The 18,707-nt window shown below is 38.1% G+C and overlaps 1 protein-coding gene across 2 annotated transcripts in view; it reads right to left on the bottom strand.

The window, feature by feature from the left end:
• PDGFD (platelet derived growth factor D) overlaps nucleotides 1–18,707 on the bottom strand; it is a 243,543-nt gene that overhangs the window by 79,251 nt on the left and 145,585 nt on the right. Inside the window, exons 2-3 of one of the 2 annotated variants that reach the window (XM_032285737.1) lie at nucleotides 7,699–7,903; nucleotides 3,738–3,918 (exon numbers count right to left, since the gene is read on the bottom strand). In XM_032285737.1, coding sequence (XP_032141628.1) covers nucleotides 3,738–3,918; nucleotides 7,699–7,903 — 386 coding nt within the window. The remainder of the gene's footprint in view (nucleotides 1–3,737; nucleotides 3,919–7,698; nucleotides 7,904–18,707) is intronic. The other variant, XM_032285738.1, reaches the window with a different exon arrangement.

The following is an 18,707-nucleotide window of genomic DNA, read 5'->3' as shown; positions in this document are numbered from 1 at the left end:
AGGAATGAGATACACATCCTAACTTCAAAAAGAAGATCACCATGTATTTGGAGGATACTGATATATACGTAATTTGTGATGGTAAAAGGTAGAATCATTGTCATCATTTATTGAGCCACTTAATACATCCTAGGTATTGTGCTAAGTATTGTCATTTTAAAATTTTATACCAACTCCAATTATTATCCCCATTTAAAAGATGTAAAACCAAAGGATAAGAAACCTGTTCAATATTGTACCATTCCTTACTGGTGAATCCTGCCTTCAATCTAAGGTATGCTTTACAGTAAAGCAATGGTCCGTTATGGCTATGCTGCCACACCCTGGGAGGGCACTGTGATAGGCACTGAAAGAAGATAGAAGATTGAATTCCACACATCAAACAAAATTGAAATATAAGCATCATTCCCAACCAAAAATAAGTTATCTTGATGTTATCCATTAGTCTCCACAGCTTGATAGAGTAAAAACCTGACTAAAAATATACATTGCACTTTTCCAAAAACATTATGAGCATGAACCATGTGGATGTGATTCCAGTGAAATACGCTCTTGCAGTCCTAAATACTTACTTCTTAAAGCTTCAGAAAAACTCCAGGTATAACTGGAGAGTCACTGAGGTGCAAGAGCAGAGATGTTCCATGGGAGTATGGAGGTAGAGAGGTAGAGATGAGAAGGGAAGTGATTTTGACTTATGACCTATCCTAACAGCTACTCCTCACCATTTTCCAAGAGCACTTTGACTCTTCATGTGCTGGGTTTTTTTTTTTTTTTATCCCCAGGGTCTCATTCTCGTGTAGGCTAGGCTGAAGTGCAGTGGTGGGATCACAGCTCACTATGCCTTTGACCTTATGGGCTCACACGATCCTCCAGCTTCAGCCTCTGGATTAGGTGAGATTATAGATGTGTGCCACCATGCCTGGCTTTTTTTCTTTTACTGGTTGTAGAGACAGAGTCCCACTCTGTTTCCAAGGATGTACTAAACTCCTGGGCTCAAGGAGTCCTCCTCCCTCAGCCTCCCAAAATGCTGGAATTATAGGTCTTAGCCACCACACCCAGCCATGAACTATTCTTAAGGCCCATATTTCTCTTGCACCTACTATTCCTTAAAGTAGGGGTTACAAAACAGCTAACTGTAGCTCCTAAATGTGTTTAGCATTCTAAAATTTATTATTTACACACACTTGAAGAGGGATTGCCATTTTTAATCCCCCTGTCTCCCTATTAATTTATACCAGGCCCACTTCCAGTTTCAAGCCTGGTCTCTTAAGTTTATAAACCCTGCTTTAAAGCCTCTCCAAGTAACATTTAAACATGAGTACAGTGATCTTCCCAGCATAGTGGTCAAGCCATATGTAATCTATCCCTACTGAGTCAAGAAGCAAACAGAAGAGTTTTGTCAAAAAGCCACACAATCTAGAGTCTCTACATAACTGGAGGTTAAGCTCATTCTATCTCTTAAAATTTGTCTGCCAAAACACTTTGGCTTTAGTGGACCATATTTAAGGCCATAAGCCTATTAGGAGGAGAAAGAGTCTGAGCTATTCTCAATGGACATAGACCAACAGGCCAGTAGAAAAATAGAGAAAAGTGTTGTAATAACATCATTTCGAACAAGAGAAAACACACAATTGAATGTACTGGTGGAAGCAAATAAGCCAGGGGAGTGATGTCAAACTGGTTCACATCCAAATTGTAGAGGCAGCCCAATATTCCACTTAAAACTGACTAAGAAATGAGTTATGAGACTGCATCATAACCCAAAACACCTCAAACAAAAGTATCCATTCTCCCTTAAACCCATACTCGTACTGCTTTCTACAAAAGTGGTTGTATGTCTTAAAGGTATTATGTTGGTGTTATGGTGTTTCTAATTATGGACCATTCAACTTACTCATAACCAAACATTAGCACTAATAGTGCTTGATATTTTAAAGGAAAAAAATTCTTCTCTAAGCCTATCCATCACCATTCTAACATGCCAAGCCTGCTCCGTCCATGAACAATTAAGAACAGATGCATCACTGAACACATTAAAAGGCAAATAAATGTAGAAACCAAAGGTTCACACTTCAATTTTAATGCTGAGCAGAACTGCATGAGTTTGCAATAAAGTAAATCACGTTTGATGGATTATTTTCAAATTAAAACTGTAACCAAGGTTACCGCATGCTATTTTTTCATTTACAATGTTCTGATGTAGAATTAACTCAGTGTTTAATAATTCACCATAATGTAAAAAAAAAAGCCAATTATATATTTTTTAAAGCAAGATTTTTCCTTTTCTAAAAGCTTGATTCTTAAGAGAAAAATATTTAGAAAACAATAAATTGATGCCATTTATAGTACTTTTTGGCATTCACACTTGGAAAAGGGACAGAGATAAACTTAAAGAAAGTGAAAATTGATCCCAAAAGACAATACGCTACAAGTAACTGAAGGATTCAGCGATATTTATGTTAATGTATAGACAAAATTATCCAAATGTTTCTGTGAACCTGACCATAGCACTCAGTTATCGTGTTTTATTATGCATCCTTCTCAGTTGTTACTGTTTTGTTTGTTTGTTTGGTTTTAGAGATAGAGTCTTGCTTTATTACCTACACTAGATTGCAGTGGTGTAGTCATGGCTCACTGTGGCTTCAAACTACAGAGCTTAACAATTCTCTTGCCTCAGCATCCCCAGTATCTGTGACTATAAGCACATGCCACTACAGCAGGCAAATTTTTACTTTTTTTGTAGAGACAGGGTCTTGCTTTGTTGCCCAGGCTGGTATCGGATTCCTGACTTCAAGAGATCTCTCACCTCAGCCTCCCAAAGTGGAGGGATTACAGGCATGAGCCACCTCACTTGGTCTGTTATAGGTTTTTAATTTTTTGTCATCTCTACCTTACTATAAGCTCCAGACGGTTCAAGGACCCTGTCTGTCCTGCTTACCTTTGTATCTACTACATCTATCAGAGTGTCTGACAAAGAACAGGAACTTCCTATTGTTTCATTAATGTATGAATAAGTAAAGAAGATTGATTGTATGTGACCCAACAACTAAAATTAACTACGATGTAGATTTTGGCTCAATATAATGTTGAATATTTTCTACCAGTCAGAACCATTTACAGTTGAGAATGGCTGCTGAGGTGTTTAAGTAGAGAAAATACTGCAAATAAGCAAGATTGTAGCCAACAAGATTCACACTCCTGGGTCCTGAGTTGGACCTTTTGATTTTGCAGATGCTTGCGAGCCCTGAGGCTCCATGATTATAACACAGACCCTTCCCAAATCTGGGTCATAATTGAAATTAAAATTATCAGGACTTTTTTTTTCTGTGATAGAATTTATAGACAAATTTTCAAACCAAAAGAGGAAATTATTTTCTTTAGCTTTAATTCTGAAAACATGTTTAATTCTCACATACCTTCTATTTGACTATGCATTTACCTTGCTTCAGTTGAATCAAAAGGCAATGTAGTATCTGCTTTACTCTAAACCATTTACCTTTTCCTATTTACTATGCTGTCTTTCAAAATGCATGGCCCAACGGTTGACTTAATAGATCCAAAATGGTATTTCTTACTAACAATGACTTTAACATTTTGACCATAAGGTAAGAACAAACCATGTCATAAGGAATTAATGAAGTTCACTCACCCTCACTAAATCTGATCATAGAAAATTGATCTTTATACTTCATGAAACCAGTGTCTGCTTTTAATCATAAAGTGGTTAAGCTACTCACCACCAAAGAATAATAAATCTTGAATCCAGGTTTAGCCACAAAGTAGTCATCGGACTTGAATGTGATTTTAATTTGGTTTGTTCTTGATTTTATCCTTGGAGGAACTTCCTTGTGCCCACACCATCGTCCTCTAATAACGGTACTGGTTTCAGATATATCTTCAACTTCCACGAAATCATACCTAGAATCAATTGGACATAATAAATATGTTTTTATTAAAGTAGATTTTGAAATTCATACTTTCACTGAGAAATTAAAAGTAGCATATGTGATTTTTCATGACTATAATCTGAAATGAAAATTATAGTGTACAAAAATGTTAAAGGAAAGCTGGTTTTTGGATTAGGTTTGCAAATTAAAACTTCAGTAATCTATTCTGAGAATACCTTTACATACAATTAGCCATGACTGTTTCTAAATCTTCAATAATAAAAACGGGTTACTTTCTGAGCATCTGGCTTTAGAAAGTTTTCTTGGAAAAACTAGTAAGCATAGTCTGTTGGCATATTTTAGGAGATGTAGCTCTAGTTATATGCCCATATATTAACTATATAAAGTTTTTGAAACAAATATCCATTCTGAATTAATTTAATTCATTTGGCGCTTTCTTGAGAAAGTAAATGATCTATATCTGCATAGCTTACAAAATCAGCAATGTCATTACAGAAAATAAATGAATACACACATGATTTGCTATATGCTCTTTTTGGAAACTATATTTTGGAAGGATCACATCACAAAATATGAAACTTATCGTAAGGGAAAGCATGTAACTTTGAGGAGAGATATTTGCTAACCAATACTGGAAAAATATGGGCTGGTTAAACCACCACGTGAATGAGCTTAAGACCATAGGTTCACCTGTGGCATTGGTGGAGAGAGAATCCTGGGATTGAAGAGGACAGCAACAACCTCTTTAGTTATCCTTGTGGCTATTTGGTCTTCAAAGTACCTCCAGAGTGGTACATCATTCTATTACATAGTAGGACACAGCTTACATCTTACAGGGAGCATTTATTCTATTTTCAGCCCCCTAAGATGTTAGAAGAGTCTATTTGATAAGCTGAACTATTTCTTTCAGTTTTGGTCATCAGTATCTGATTCCTGCACTCTACTTTTTCCACAGTGACGTCAGATGCTAAAGTCACAGGTAAATGATGGACATTCATAGGGAACAGTGGCAGAAGTCTCACAGCCATATTACAGAGTTCTGTCACAATCATCAGAAGGAATCATCATAAGAAACATTATTTCTGAAAACATAGAGATACCAATTATGGCTTTCCTGGTCTTATTCATGCACCTCAGATCTCTACTGGATTGGGCAAGGTAATCTAAAGAGAAAGTAAAAAAGAATGATATTGTGATTAAATTTCTCTAACAGTGATTTACAAGGCCCTTATGTCCATTGCCTCAATTTTCTTATGGATAAAATAAGAAGGCTTATATAATTTTACCAGCTCCATATCTCTTGGGTGCTGTGTAAATTAATTACTTAATGTTTATATGGTGCTTGGAAGGTGAAAAGCACTAACAAAGTATCATTATTCAAGCAATAAAATATTACAGTGTAAACATCAAGGAGGCTTTGGAACAGATGGTAGGAAATCAATTCCATTTCATTTTGTATACAATATGTGTAAATCACATTTACCGTACAAAGCATAAGTATACTGGAAACTTTTAATAACACAATAGGTCACTTTTGTTTAAAGAACACATCAGTGTAACTTTCACTCTAAACCTGAAGTCAACAGAGGACTATTTTATTTCTTAGGGAGGGTTCTGAGACAAGTCTCTGGTCTCTTTCCCTTCTTTCTCTGTTCTTTTCTACCTTCTATCCTTCTATTTCCTTCCATCAATTTTGAGGAGCAACTAGATTTGATGAATGGTCCAGAAAGGAAACCATCCTGAGTCTTCCTCTCCTATTTTCAAGAATATCAAAAGGACTCACTGCTAGGACCAAAATTCCAGCTCAGTAGTAGAGACCTGGCTTCCCTTCAGTGATATTGTGATAATAAGAAATATATATATTTGGTCTTTTTATCAAGGCTCCTAAAATCCTTGGAATTTCTGAGTGTTAGAGTAAGAGGACCATCTTTTGTTATCCATAATAAGCCCCCTTCCAACCATACCAGAATTTATCCCAATGAATAAATTCATTGCCTCTTGGAAGTACCTGTTGGAAGGCCCCTAGATGGCTTCAGAATGGGGACTGGTCACCAGAAAGATAAGACATGATTAGAAAGTTGTAACTTTTGGCTCTACCTGTGGACCTCTGGAGGGAGAGGGCCTGGAAATGGAGTTCAATCACCAATGATTTAATTAATCATGCCTACACAATGAGACATCCATAAATACCCATCCAGGCTGGTGAGCACATCAAGGTGGAAGGTTGCAAACCCAGAGAAGGCATTCTTTACACACATCTTGCCATGTACCTCTTCCATTTGGCTGTTCCTGAGTTGCATCCTCTATAATAAACTGCTAATTGAAAGGAAAGTATTTCCTTGAGTTTTGTGAGCTGTTCTAGCAAATTTTTCAACCCAAGAAGGGGGTTTGGGAACCCCTATTTATAGCTGGTTGATAGAAGTAGGAGAGGCTTGGAAGCTGCAACAGACATAGAACATGGAGGCAGTCTTGTGGGACTGAGCCTTAACTTGTGGCATCTGACACTGATTCCAGATAGTGTCAGAACTGAATTGAATGGGACAATACCAGCTGGTGTTGGAGAATTAACTGCTGTGGGGAAAAAACCCTGACCTCACAAATTTGGTATCAGAAGTGTTTTGTGGGCAGAAACAGATCATGGTACCCTCCATGTCATCACCTTTAATAATCTTTTAATAGCACTTTTTTTTCTCATGATTTTTAAAGCACAGAATATTAGCTCTCTTTTTCAAGGTTGAAAAGACGCACGGATCAGCATTAGTTTATCCTCTTTGTAAATATTAACTGGCTCTTCCTAAATGTATTCATCTCTGCTTTCTGGCATACATTACCATCTGTGGTCCTAGAAAGTAATAGTCACTGCTGTTATTCTCAGCAAAATAGCAACATAATAAAAGCTGTCAGCATAATAAACATGCAACAGAGGACAACCAAATTTGAGGCACCTCTTTTTATTATTCAAAGAAAAATAAACCTGCTGAAAGGATTCAGCAGTTCAGTAGTTCATTGGCAATGCAGAACAAGTGTGTGCAGTAAAGTACAAAAAAGAAAAAAAAATCTTCCTCAAGTCTTATACATGCTAATTAAGTGAGTTAAATGCTGTGAGCAGACACTGAAAGAACAACAGCCCAGGCTTTCTTTGATAAATATGCTAAGAAGGGAGAAGATTATCAGACACAGCTTTCATCTCCTGCTTGTGACCCAGAAACTGCAGGAAACAGACCCATTTGTGGAGCACAAGGAATCTGGGATGGGCTTTCTCTTCCTTCTCTCCCACATATGAAGCCCTCACTCTATGAACTCAGGGTCAGACCCTGAGAGGTTTCCCCACCCATCATCTCCCAGTGCTGACATAATTCATTATGGTTACGAAACCCTGGGTCAGCTAGATCGGGCACGGGTTTATGCTCCCTAAGCCTATGGCAGGCTTTGACCAGGGTCACATGATGCAGCTGCAGGTGACCCGGATGCTAGATACCTGTACACAAATGCCGTTCTGTGCCTGGAAAAGGACAGGACCTCCGGATTCCATCCTTCTTTGGAGGTCACGCAGTCCTGACAGTTGACAAGTGAGTTTCTGTGAGTCCTGCCAGGGTATTCAGCCCTCTGCAGCAGCAGTCTATGCTATCTTCTCTATTAGGGTTGACATAAAGGCTTTTTGAAAAAGAAGTGACACATGCTGGGTCCATTTAAAAGGCTCAAAAGGAGTGTTTGATGTAATGCTTTAAATTCATCTTTTTTTTCTCACCTTGAAATAGTACCCTAAAATGTTTTCTTTTTCCCCACTTACCTACAGATATCATTTTCTGCTTCCTCTAATCCAAACCGATTGTCAAACACTAGCTGTATCCTTGTATTCTCCTGAGAGTGAAGCCGCCATGTCAGGAGCAGGTTCCTGGGGTAGCTGTTCGGGAATCGAGGACTTTGCACGTAGCCGTTTCCTTTCACCTGGGTGGTCTCATCTCTTCGGTACAAGTCTGTGAGGTGATTGCTCTCTGTTAGTAGTCACAACTTGTAGAAATTAGTATGTTGCTCCAATTACAGGAAAGTAAAAAGAGAGAACAATTTACAACACATCACATTTCAAAACACTTCTTAATTTTGCTAAAAATTATTAAGACTAAATGGTAGTCCCTGGTTAAACAAACAACATATTTTTTTACTATTATTCTTCACCTACCCAAATTCCTCACAAATATAGACTTCATGCCTAATACTTCATACTTGGAGTATGAAGTATTTCTTAACATCCTTCTCGACAAGCAAAAACTAACAACTATCTCAGAGTTCACGTTCATTTAGATTGCAATTATAATCAGCAAATAATTTCAAATAGTTCATCCTTCTCCTTTTCCATGAAATGCAAATAAACTTTTTTTCTTACACTGATCATGCAGCAAACTATGTCTAGTGACAAGCATCTGAGATACTCAATAAAGACTGCTGAATGAATGAATGAGTGAAAAACAAAATAAAAGACTCTAGTGACATTTAATGACCATTTATTTTGTATTCAAATGACATTTTCCAATGGGTAAACTTCTGGTTAAACAAACAACACATCTTTCTTCTAGTATCCCTCACCTCCCTAAATTCTTCCCAAATCCACCCGTGATGTCTAATTTTGTACTTTGAGTGCTCTCTTAATATCATTTTTGTTAAGGAAAGACTAACAACTGTTTCAGAACTGCAGTTCATTTAGTATGGATTAAAATCATACCAAAATCATGGATTGAAATAGTTCATACTTCCACCATCAAAAATCATAATTTTTTTGTCCTGGTTCTTCTATAACTGAAAATAGGTCCAGTTCCTATTGTATTTTCTCTATATTGTTACTCAGATAAAAAGAATTTACCTGGTTTTTGTCCTGGGCTCTTGGAAGAGAGCTTCAAAACTCTTGGAATTTCTCACGTGATAGAAATGTTTTTGTCACCCATGATATGACCCCTGGGACCACATCTGAGTTTATGCTAAAGAGGTGACTCAGTGTGGGCCCACAGATTGCTTCAGAATGGGGGTCAGCCATGCCAGATAGACCAATCCTGTGATTAAGGGTTAGGGCGGGGAGCCATATGATATTCAACCTGATCTCTCCCCCAACCTCTGGCGATGAAAGAGGGATTGAAGATTGAGTTCACTCATGTTGATAATGACTCCATCAGTCATCACTGCATAATGAAACTCCAGTGAAACCTCTGGACACCAAGACTTGGGTAAGCTTCCTAAATGGGGATATACATTGATGTATCAGGAGGCTGATGTGTCCTGAGGACACAGAAGCTTCATGCTTGGCACCCTCTCAGACCTTATCCTATGTGCCTCTTTATTTAGCTGGTCCTAATTTATATCCTTTATAGCAGAATTTTAATTGTAAGTATAGTGTTTTTCTGAGTTCTGTGAGTTGTTCTAGCAAATATCAAACCTGGGGGCTTATATGGACTCCCAAATTTATACCCAATTGGTCAGAAATGCAAATGATCTGAGGTCCCCAAACTTACAGCTGGTGTCTCAAATGAGTCTCATATTGTGGTGCTTGTGATTATAACCTGTGAAATTTTGCCTAACTCTGGGTAGGTTTTATCAGAATTGCATCATACAGTGGATCCCCTTTTCATCCCTCCCAATATTCATAGTTCGTTGCATTTCAAATTTTGGCTTTTTAGGCCCCACCATATACAGACCTCCAGCCACAGTCTATTTATGTTCTCCTGCAGAGAGTTTACTTTGAGGCCTATAATTCAGTAAGCCCGGTCAGGGAACTAAGCTTGCTGGAGGAAACCACTATAAGGTAGGGTTTCTGAAGGTAGCTGTTAGAGCTTCCAAAAATAAGAGAAAGAGGATAAGAATTGGCATGCGAAGTACAAGTCTCTTTTGCAAATGATTTTGCATGTGGAAATTTAAACGTTTTGGGACTCATTTAATGTTAATGTGTTGCAGCTTGTCCAGCTAGACTTTGTGTGCGAGAGAGAGTCCTAGGAAAAGCAATGGGTAGTTGAGGGATATCCCCACTCCCTGTGTCCAGATAGAGGCAGTGGCCTACAGTCATGGCACTGCTTCCAATAAGCAGGCAACTCCTGAGAAGCCAAAAATCATTTCTGCCCGTTGAGTCTTTTCTCTTCCCTTGATCTTATGCTTAAAGTTTAGCTGTGAAAATTGGTGTCTGCCCATTTTGTCATACAGGGCTTTTAGGAAATGTGTCTTGATATGGTTTGGCTCTGTGTCCGCACCCAAATCTCATCTCTAATTATAATCCTCACAGGTCAGGGGAGGGACCTGGTGGGAGATTACTGGATCATGGGAGTGGTTCCCCAATGCTATTCTCATGAGAATGAGCAAGTTTTCATGAAATCTGATGGCTTAAAAGTGTGGTGGTCCCCTGCAACCCCTGCCTCCTGCTGCATGTAAAAGGGGCCTTGCTTCTGCTTCGCCTTCTCCTGTGATTGGCAGTTTCCCAAGGCTTCCCAAGCCATATGAAAGTGTGAGTTAGTTAAACCTCTGTTCTTAATAAGTTGCCCAGTCTCAGGTAGTTCTTTATAGCAATGTGAAAAATGGCTAATACAGGTCTGAAGGCGGTTTTCTAGATTGACTGATTTGAGCTATTAGTCAATCAACAATTACTTATTAAGCACAGATTAGCCATATTGTTTTATAGTATTTTCAAGATTTCTATCGTGTATTACTCTCACAACTTTTGCCATATTTTCATACCTCTAGTGCTATGAATTAATTTATTCATTACCTTCTAAATTAATATTTTAATCAAAAGCAAATGTATTCCAAAATAAAACATTATGCCAATAATATAAATGGCAAGCCGCCATGATTTGCCATGCATAGAAGGTAACCATAAGTCTAAATATATAACTATTATATTAAAAAATATCTAACTCAGGTATTTAGATTCCTCATTTGTATAAGGGAATCAAGCAGCATATTTTCTCTTTGGTTTCTTTCATGCGTATTATATATTCTTTCTTTATAGTTTCAGCTGCTATGTTAGATTAGAATATAATTTTAAAATGTTTAAAGAATGGTTCTTATCTTTGTACATCTGGAAAACAAAGTTGATGAATACTGCACAAATGTAAACAGGCAAAAGGGAATATTAAGTGCTGAGTGTAAATGCTGTGGTTGCTCAAAGGCCAAGGGGGTAGCAAGGGCTAAGTGGAGAATTCAAGGTGTGTTCATAGGATCCTTGCAAGAGGCCTGCCCAGAGCAGAGTCCAGGTTGGCTCAAGTGAGACCTAAGGGCTACAAGCTTTAAAGAAACTATGGAAATATTTGAAAGCCAGACAGAAACATCTGCACTTGACATGTGTACAACAGAACAGCCCTAGTGTGGGTGAATAGTTAAAAAGAAGATTAGCCTGTTGGTGCTACAATAGACAAACTGGAGGGAGAGTGCCTGCAGCATCAAGGCCTCCTAGGAACTAGAGGTGAGGCTAACAAGGTCCTACTCCAGAAGGGCAGGTGACAGTGATGCCACTTTGGGGGAAAAATAGAAAAGACCTTTCAGAAAGGAATGTAAAAGTGTGGGTCAGCGGGAGCAGCAGCAATGCTAACCCTAGAGCCTGGGCTCAGTGTGGTATTACTGATGCTCAGGGATGCGGCCAGGGAAAACATTTTAGAGAAATGTAAGTTTGGTTTTGAAGTGGTGATGAGTAATTCAAGTGGAAATGTAGCAAGCGTTAGGGGTTACAGAGCTAGCTGGGAGAACAGATCAGACACAAGGCCTCAGCTTAGAGAGGGGAAAGGAGGTCCTGGGAATCAGTGATCCCCCTGAAGAAGTGTCCTAAGAAGAACAGGTGAAGCTTGGTGCTGGCAGACATACCCTGGGAGTGGCAGGTGACAGAAGAAGTGTCTGTCTCGAGCAATAGCTGAGAAGGAAGCTGTGTATAAGTCATGCTGCCCAGAAAAGGGACAATTTCAAGGACAGGATGTTCAATAAAATCACATCCAAGAGCAAGACCAGGGGACAAGAGGTAGAGAAAATACAACAGAACTTGGCAATAATAAAGTCAATGACATCCTTTAATAGCACACTTTTAGAAATTTTGTAAGTATGAAAGGGGCCTCTTTTTTTTTTTCTAAAACATCATTAAAGTCTATACTGTCTTAAAGGTATTAACTCTGGTTATCAATGAATGCCAATTACATTTTTATGAAAGTGTAGAAGGGGTGGGGAGAGGAGCTTTTCTTCTTACGTAGTTTGATTAAGACAGTACAGTCAGCCCTCCATATCCATGGGTTCCACATCCATGGATTCATAAACCTCAAATTTAGAATATTTATTTTAAAAAAGGGTGCTTGTGTCTGGGCTGAACGCATACAGACTTTTTTTCTTGGCATTATTCCCTAAACAATACAGTATAACAACATTTACATTGTCTCTAGAGGTGATTTTAAGCTATAAAAGAGGATGTGCCTAGGTTATATGCGAATAGCACATCATTTTGTATAAGAGGTTTTGGTATCTTTATAGTATGTGGAGTGGGAGGGGGTTCTGGAACAAATCCCTCATTAATACTGAGGTATGACTATATTTATTTTCAATTTTGCAAATTTGTCACAGACCTATGCTGTAGTATATTCAACTATAGGGGAAAAATAACAGTATTTCAGATTATTTTTCCTTAAAAAATTCTGCCAAAGATACATCCAAACAAACAAAATATGAACAACAGCAAATACTGCTAATCATGCTTATTTTGTGCCTGGCATTCTTCTAAGCAATTTACATACTTCATTAGTAGTGTCTAATCAGTTTATATAGGTGATCCCTTGTGTGTATACATGTGCCCATATATATTTATAACCACTTTGAAATAGGCGTTATTACCACCGTTTTTTTTTTTGTTTTGTTTTGTTTCTGGAGACAGTGTCTCATTATGTTGCCCAGGCTGGAGTGCAGTGGTGTAATCTCAGCTCACTGCAACCTCTGCCTCCTGGGTTCAAGCAATTCTGCTGCCTCAGCCTCCCAAGTAGCTGGGATTATAGGCATGCACCACCATACCCAGCTAATTTTTGTATTTTTAGTAGGGACAGAGTTTCACTATGTTGACCAGGCTGGTCTTGAACTTCTGATATAAAGTGCTCTGCCTGCCTTGGCCTCCCAAAGTGCTGGGATTACAGGCATGAGCCATTGTGCCCAGCTCATTACCACCATTTGACAAATGAAGATTCTGGGGAACAGAGAGGTCTAGTAACTTGCTCAAGGTCACAGAGCTAGTGAAAAGTAGAGTCAGAATACAAGCCAGGCAATCTGGTTCCAGAGTAGATGTTTCTAATCACTGTGCTAGAGAAAGTGTTCTTCCTTCTTAGTCTGAAATTTGCTTGAGGCAAATTTGATTCTTTGTAATCCACTTCTAAATCATATTATTTACATATAAACTTTATGCCAACTCAGGGCTATTCTTAGCAGACGAGTTATAATGAACTATAGATACAAAGAACAACCTATCAGGTTAAACTTGAGATAACTACCAAAGTATTGTATACAAAGTCACATTCCTAAATAAAGGCATTTACTTTGGTGTTCCAATAACAGCTAACATTTCTGGAGCAATTACTATTGCCAGGTACTCCAATAAGTGGTTTAAAGCCATTACTTCATTTAATCCTTACCACAACCCTACGCCATTGGTAATATCCCTACTTTACAAAGGAAGTTCTGAGAATTTAAGAAACGTGTGACCTCAGCCACAAAGCTCGTGGTGGAATGAAGATGTGACCTTAGTCTATTTTCAGAGCACACATGCTTAACCAGAACACTGTACTAGCTGTTAAACTATAAAAATAGGGAAAAAAAATCACCTTTCACAGAGGAAATAATTTTTATGTATGTTTATATAACAGGAATATAGCTTTATTTTACATTTTAATACAGAAAAAGGTACACATCCTCATAAACTCTGAGCTATGCATTTGACTTAAAGATAGCCAATTAAAATTTTTAAAAAGCTAAAATGTTATATAATTTTCAATTTTATTCCCAATTTTAACAAACAGCTCACCCAACCAAATATCCCAGGAGCTCATGAAAGTCACTGTAGGCACTATCACTTATCTCTGAACTCCATCTAGACCAATGGTTTGCTACGTGTGGTCTTCAGACCATCATCATTAACATCACCTAGGAGCCTGTTAGAAATGCATATTCTCAGGCCCTACTCCAGACCTACTGAAGCAGGAATGCTGAGCATGGAGCCAAGCACTATATATATTAATAAGCCTCCCAGGTGATTCTGATGCACCCTAAGATTTGAGAACCACTGACCATGTCACGCTTTCTATTTTGCTTCTTGTTCCTGACTTTCCTGCTACCTCCTTGCTTTGACTCTGTAACTCAAGCCTGATTTTTCATCTTGTGTCCTTGATTGATGACTTGTTGATATGGAGAGGAGACAGGGAAATACTGGGTGGAAGAGGGTGGTTCCCCAGCAAAGGTCCCACCCTCAAGGCTGGAAGTCCGCAGCCCTAAATGGGAACAGCCATTCCTGTTTTTGTGCCCAAAAGTTGCTTTGGGCCTGCCACCCCACCCTATTCCATACCCATGAAAACCCCAGACCCCCAGGCTTCAGAAGCAGATGAGGAGGAAATGAACAGAAATGCAGAAGAATGGCTGAATGGCATGGCAGAGAGAAGAGAATGATCATCTGAGCATTGAGAGGAGTTCGGCTGGGGACAGCTAGAGAGGAAACCATCTGCTGGACAGCCAAACCCCAGGGAAGAGCATATTCCCCCTCCATCCCCCTTCCAGTTCCCTAGCCATCCTGGTGAGAGCTATCTCCACTATTCAATAAAACCCCAGCATTCATCCTTCAAGTCCATATGCAACATGATTCTTCCTGAATGCCAAACAAGGACCTGGGTACCAAGAGGGCATGGAGCTGTTTGACACTTAAGCTGTCTGTGGATAGCAAGGCTAAAAGAGCACACTGTATCACGTGCTCATTTGGACTTTGGGAGTTGCAGATACACACCCCTAGACGTTGCCATGGGGCTGGAGCCCAGGGGTCTCATCTGTATGCTCCCCATCCTGTAAGGGGTTTGAGTGTGCATGACAGCCAAACAAAAGGAGCCACACTCCTGTTGCATGTCCTATGAGGGGGATCAGGGAAGTATCCCATTTCACTGTCTCAGACTCACTTGTCTATTTCTGACCTTGGAACCTCCTCTAGGACATCATTTCCGGCATACAATGTCCTAGAGCAAGAGGCTACAGCGCTTGGCGCCTTTGACTCCCTTTGACAGTCTCACCCCTTAGTCAGCTTTCCCTTTTCATGAAGAACTCACCCCTGGCCCCAATAAATGTATGTGATAATCCAACATCATCTACAATAATGCTTAAGGAGAAATGAAACTATGAATAATGGCAATGTTTTTTCTTCTCATAAGATTATAAATGACAACGAAAGATGCAAAAGGAAAATAGTTGTTGAAGTAAAAATTAAAATTTAGATCAAACAGTGATATAGTTGCAGGCTGTGCCATCTCACACAAACTCAGTGGAACACTACAGACATGCCCATTTGTCCCTTGTCCCAAGACAGCCAGGAACCAATACCATGACTGATAGTCACAAACCCTTTTCAGCTACAAGCCAAAAGCAAATAAGAATCAGAAAATTCCAAACTTGCAAAAAGACTTTTTTTTTTTTTTTTTTTTTTACAAAGTATCACTAATAAAAGTGCTGTTTCATAATCCTATGTCATAGCAACAATGTTTGCCCGGAATGTAGTTGAATGATATGTAAACTATACAGTCCCACTTCTGTTGCTAAACAACCATAGTAACCTAAGTTTGTGTGGGATGCAGCTCAGTTTATAAACACCCATTTTGCAAGTCCATCATAAAAATAAGTTGACAAAATAGAAAGCAAATATTATATTTTCATTCTGTTTTTTATAATATTTGTTTTGCTGTTACTTTAACAGGTAACAAAAGCAACATAGAGAAGTTAAAGTGATTTAATGCAAGCCCAAAGAATGGAAGCTTTACATATCTAAGAGCTGAGTCTTGAATTCAGCTCTACCTCTTTCTAGTCCTAGTAACTCTTCCCCCGTATTTCAGACAGCAGCATTATTCACGCCATGTCATCCCTCTGGCTTCTGTTTCCCAACCTAATACATGAGGGGGCTGAATAATGTGGCACTTCAGATTCCTTCCAGGTCTAAAATGAAATGATACCTCAATAGTTTTCCTCCAAGGGGACAGAAATGCCAGTGGTTTGACTATGGTTAATAGGTAAGATTAAACAATGCTCAGAAAATAAAATCTCGAATCTCAAATCTTCAATGTGTAAGTGGTCAGACACTTTTGGTAATTATATGTAACATTCTATTATATTAATACTATATATAATAGATATTATATATAGTTGTAGGCTATCATCTGAAAAAAGAATACAAATGGGTAATACAAAAAGTTATTCTAATCCATATTATTTGGAAAAAAAATCTCTATTTCTCATCAACTAGAAAAGTACCCCAGACACATAATTATCCACTTAGCACAATATTTTGTGTTGAAAACATTATGAAGAAATTGAAATAAATGTTTTAATATAGAAAAAAGGTTTTCTACCTTTTGCTCTCTTTAAAACTAAGACTTCTTCTTGAGTCTATGTAGATATAAGACATAAAAACTGAAGACACTCAAAGGTGCTGTATAATTTCTTTAAAATTTCAAAGGAAAGTAAAAAGAATCATATTGGGGAAAATTAAATTCCTACGGGAGTTTAACTATGTCTTGTTAATCAATGTAACCCCAGTACTTTGCCAGTCTGGGAATCTGAGACACTCAAAATATATCTTTTAAAAATATATATGGATGAATTACTACAAAATAATGCGTATTATTTATGCATATTATAATAATGAAAATTATTATTACAAACCTGAAAGAGATTTAGAGGTAACAAATAAAAGGCAGTTTTACCAGAAATGAAATTTTAAAATACCCAAATAATTCATTTCTAAGAAATACATACAAGAATGCTATTACACTGTTGGTCCGAGTATAAATTAGTTCAACCATTGTGGAAGACAGTTTGGCAATTCCTCAAGGATCTAGAACCAGAAATACCGTTTGGCCCAGCAATCCCATTACTGGGTATATACCCATAATCATTCTACTATAAAGACACATGCACACATGTTTATTGCAGCACTTTTCACAATAGCAAAGACTTGGAACCAACCCAAATGTCCATCAATGATAGACTGGATAAAGAAAATGTGGCACATATACACCATGGAATACTATGCAGCCATAAAAAGGATAAGTTCCTGTCCTTTGCAGGAACATGGATGAATCTGGAAATCATCATTCTCAGCTAACTAACACAGGAACAGAAAACCAAACACCGAATGTTCTTACCCACAAGTGGGTGTTGAACAATGAGAACACATGGACTCAGGGAGGAGAACATCACACACTGGGGCCTGTCTGGGAGTGGGGGGCCATGTGAGGGATAGCATTAGGAGAAATACTTAATGTAGATGACAGGTTGATGGCTGCAGCAAACCACCATGGCACATGTATACCTATGTAACAAACCTGCACATTCTGCACTTATATCCCAGAACTTCAAGTATAATAATAAAAAAGGAATTCATATTTATGTAGCCAGGGAATACATATTTATGTAACCCTACATTTGTGAGAACACATTTAGCATAAACATTAAGGTATTATTTTTGGAAGAGCTGCATTGAAATGATTCGGCTTACCATCTGGTTTAGATATTAATTCTGAAATGACTACTTCTTACTCTGTCCTATTTCCATTAAACAACCTACCAGCAGCACCATAGCTGGGCCCTACCATACTTTAAAAAGTTGTGACTCTGAAAGGAAAGAAGAAAAATGCTGGAATGAAAGTAAAAGAGTTTGCTGTTATATCTGGGGGCTGCTCTTGGATTTATTAAGCAATGTACAAAATCAGTGACTGACTAGATTCCATAGATTCTCATCCTACGTGGCCATTTAATTTAGAATAGCAAGATGAATCAAAATCAGTCCTTTGTCTTGCAAATACATTATTGTTATTCAATCACCTCATATAATTTCTGCACTCTTCCTCAAATAATCAAAACATAGAAAAGTGTCCTAGGATGCAAAACAGTACTTTAATTGGTGAGACATTGTGCAGCGTTTTGTTGTAGTAGCAAAAAAGAAATGAGAAAGATGGAGAATAGAAAAGAGATTAGGGCAGGAAGTCCCTGATTTAAAAATGAATAGGTCAATTTGTACAATAGACCCTAAAATACACAACTGGGATTAAATTGAATTGAATTAGATAATATTCCATGAATTATCTCCTAACTTAAAAAGTACAGGGTTGGAGTCTCACCATGTGAACTGATAAAGGTGAAAATTATACTCTAACAATGTTAGTTTAAAAATCAGCATGTAAGCTTTTTCAGCTTTTTCTCCCTAGTGTTTGCTAACGCACTGAAGCTTGCAATCAATGAACTGAAGTCCTCCTGGGACTATTAATAGGATGGTCTTCATTAAGGAACTTTTGGTTAACACATGTTCCTACTGAGAATTAGTCTTCCACTAGCTCACATTAGCTTTCCAAAAACAACATCCACCTGTGCTCAGTCTAGGGCCTACCATTAAGAAACTCATGAGCAAGGCTGATTAAACATCGGACATTTATTTAGAATTCTCCAGCAGATATTTTTCTAAGATCTCAGTAGTAATACAAAAACCTTACTCTTTATAAAGATTTGGGGAAGAAGGAGTTGGTTATTTGCCATACTACTGAGATCTTAGAAAAATATCTGCTT

Source organism: Sapajus apella, unplaced genomic scaffold (assembly GCF_009761245.1).
Source record: "Sapajus apella isolate SASKATOON/1434 unplaced genomic scaffold, GSC_monkey_1.0 scaffold16, whole genome shotgun sequence".
Lineage (NCBI taxonomy): Eukaryota > Metazoa > Chordata > Mammalia > Primates > Cebidae > Sapajus > Sapajus apella.
This window is presented reverse-complemented; position numbering and strand designations above follow the sequence as displayed.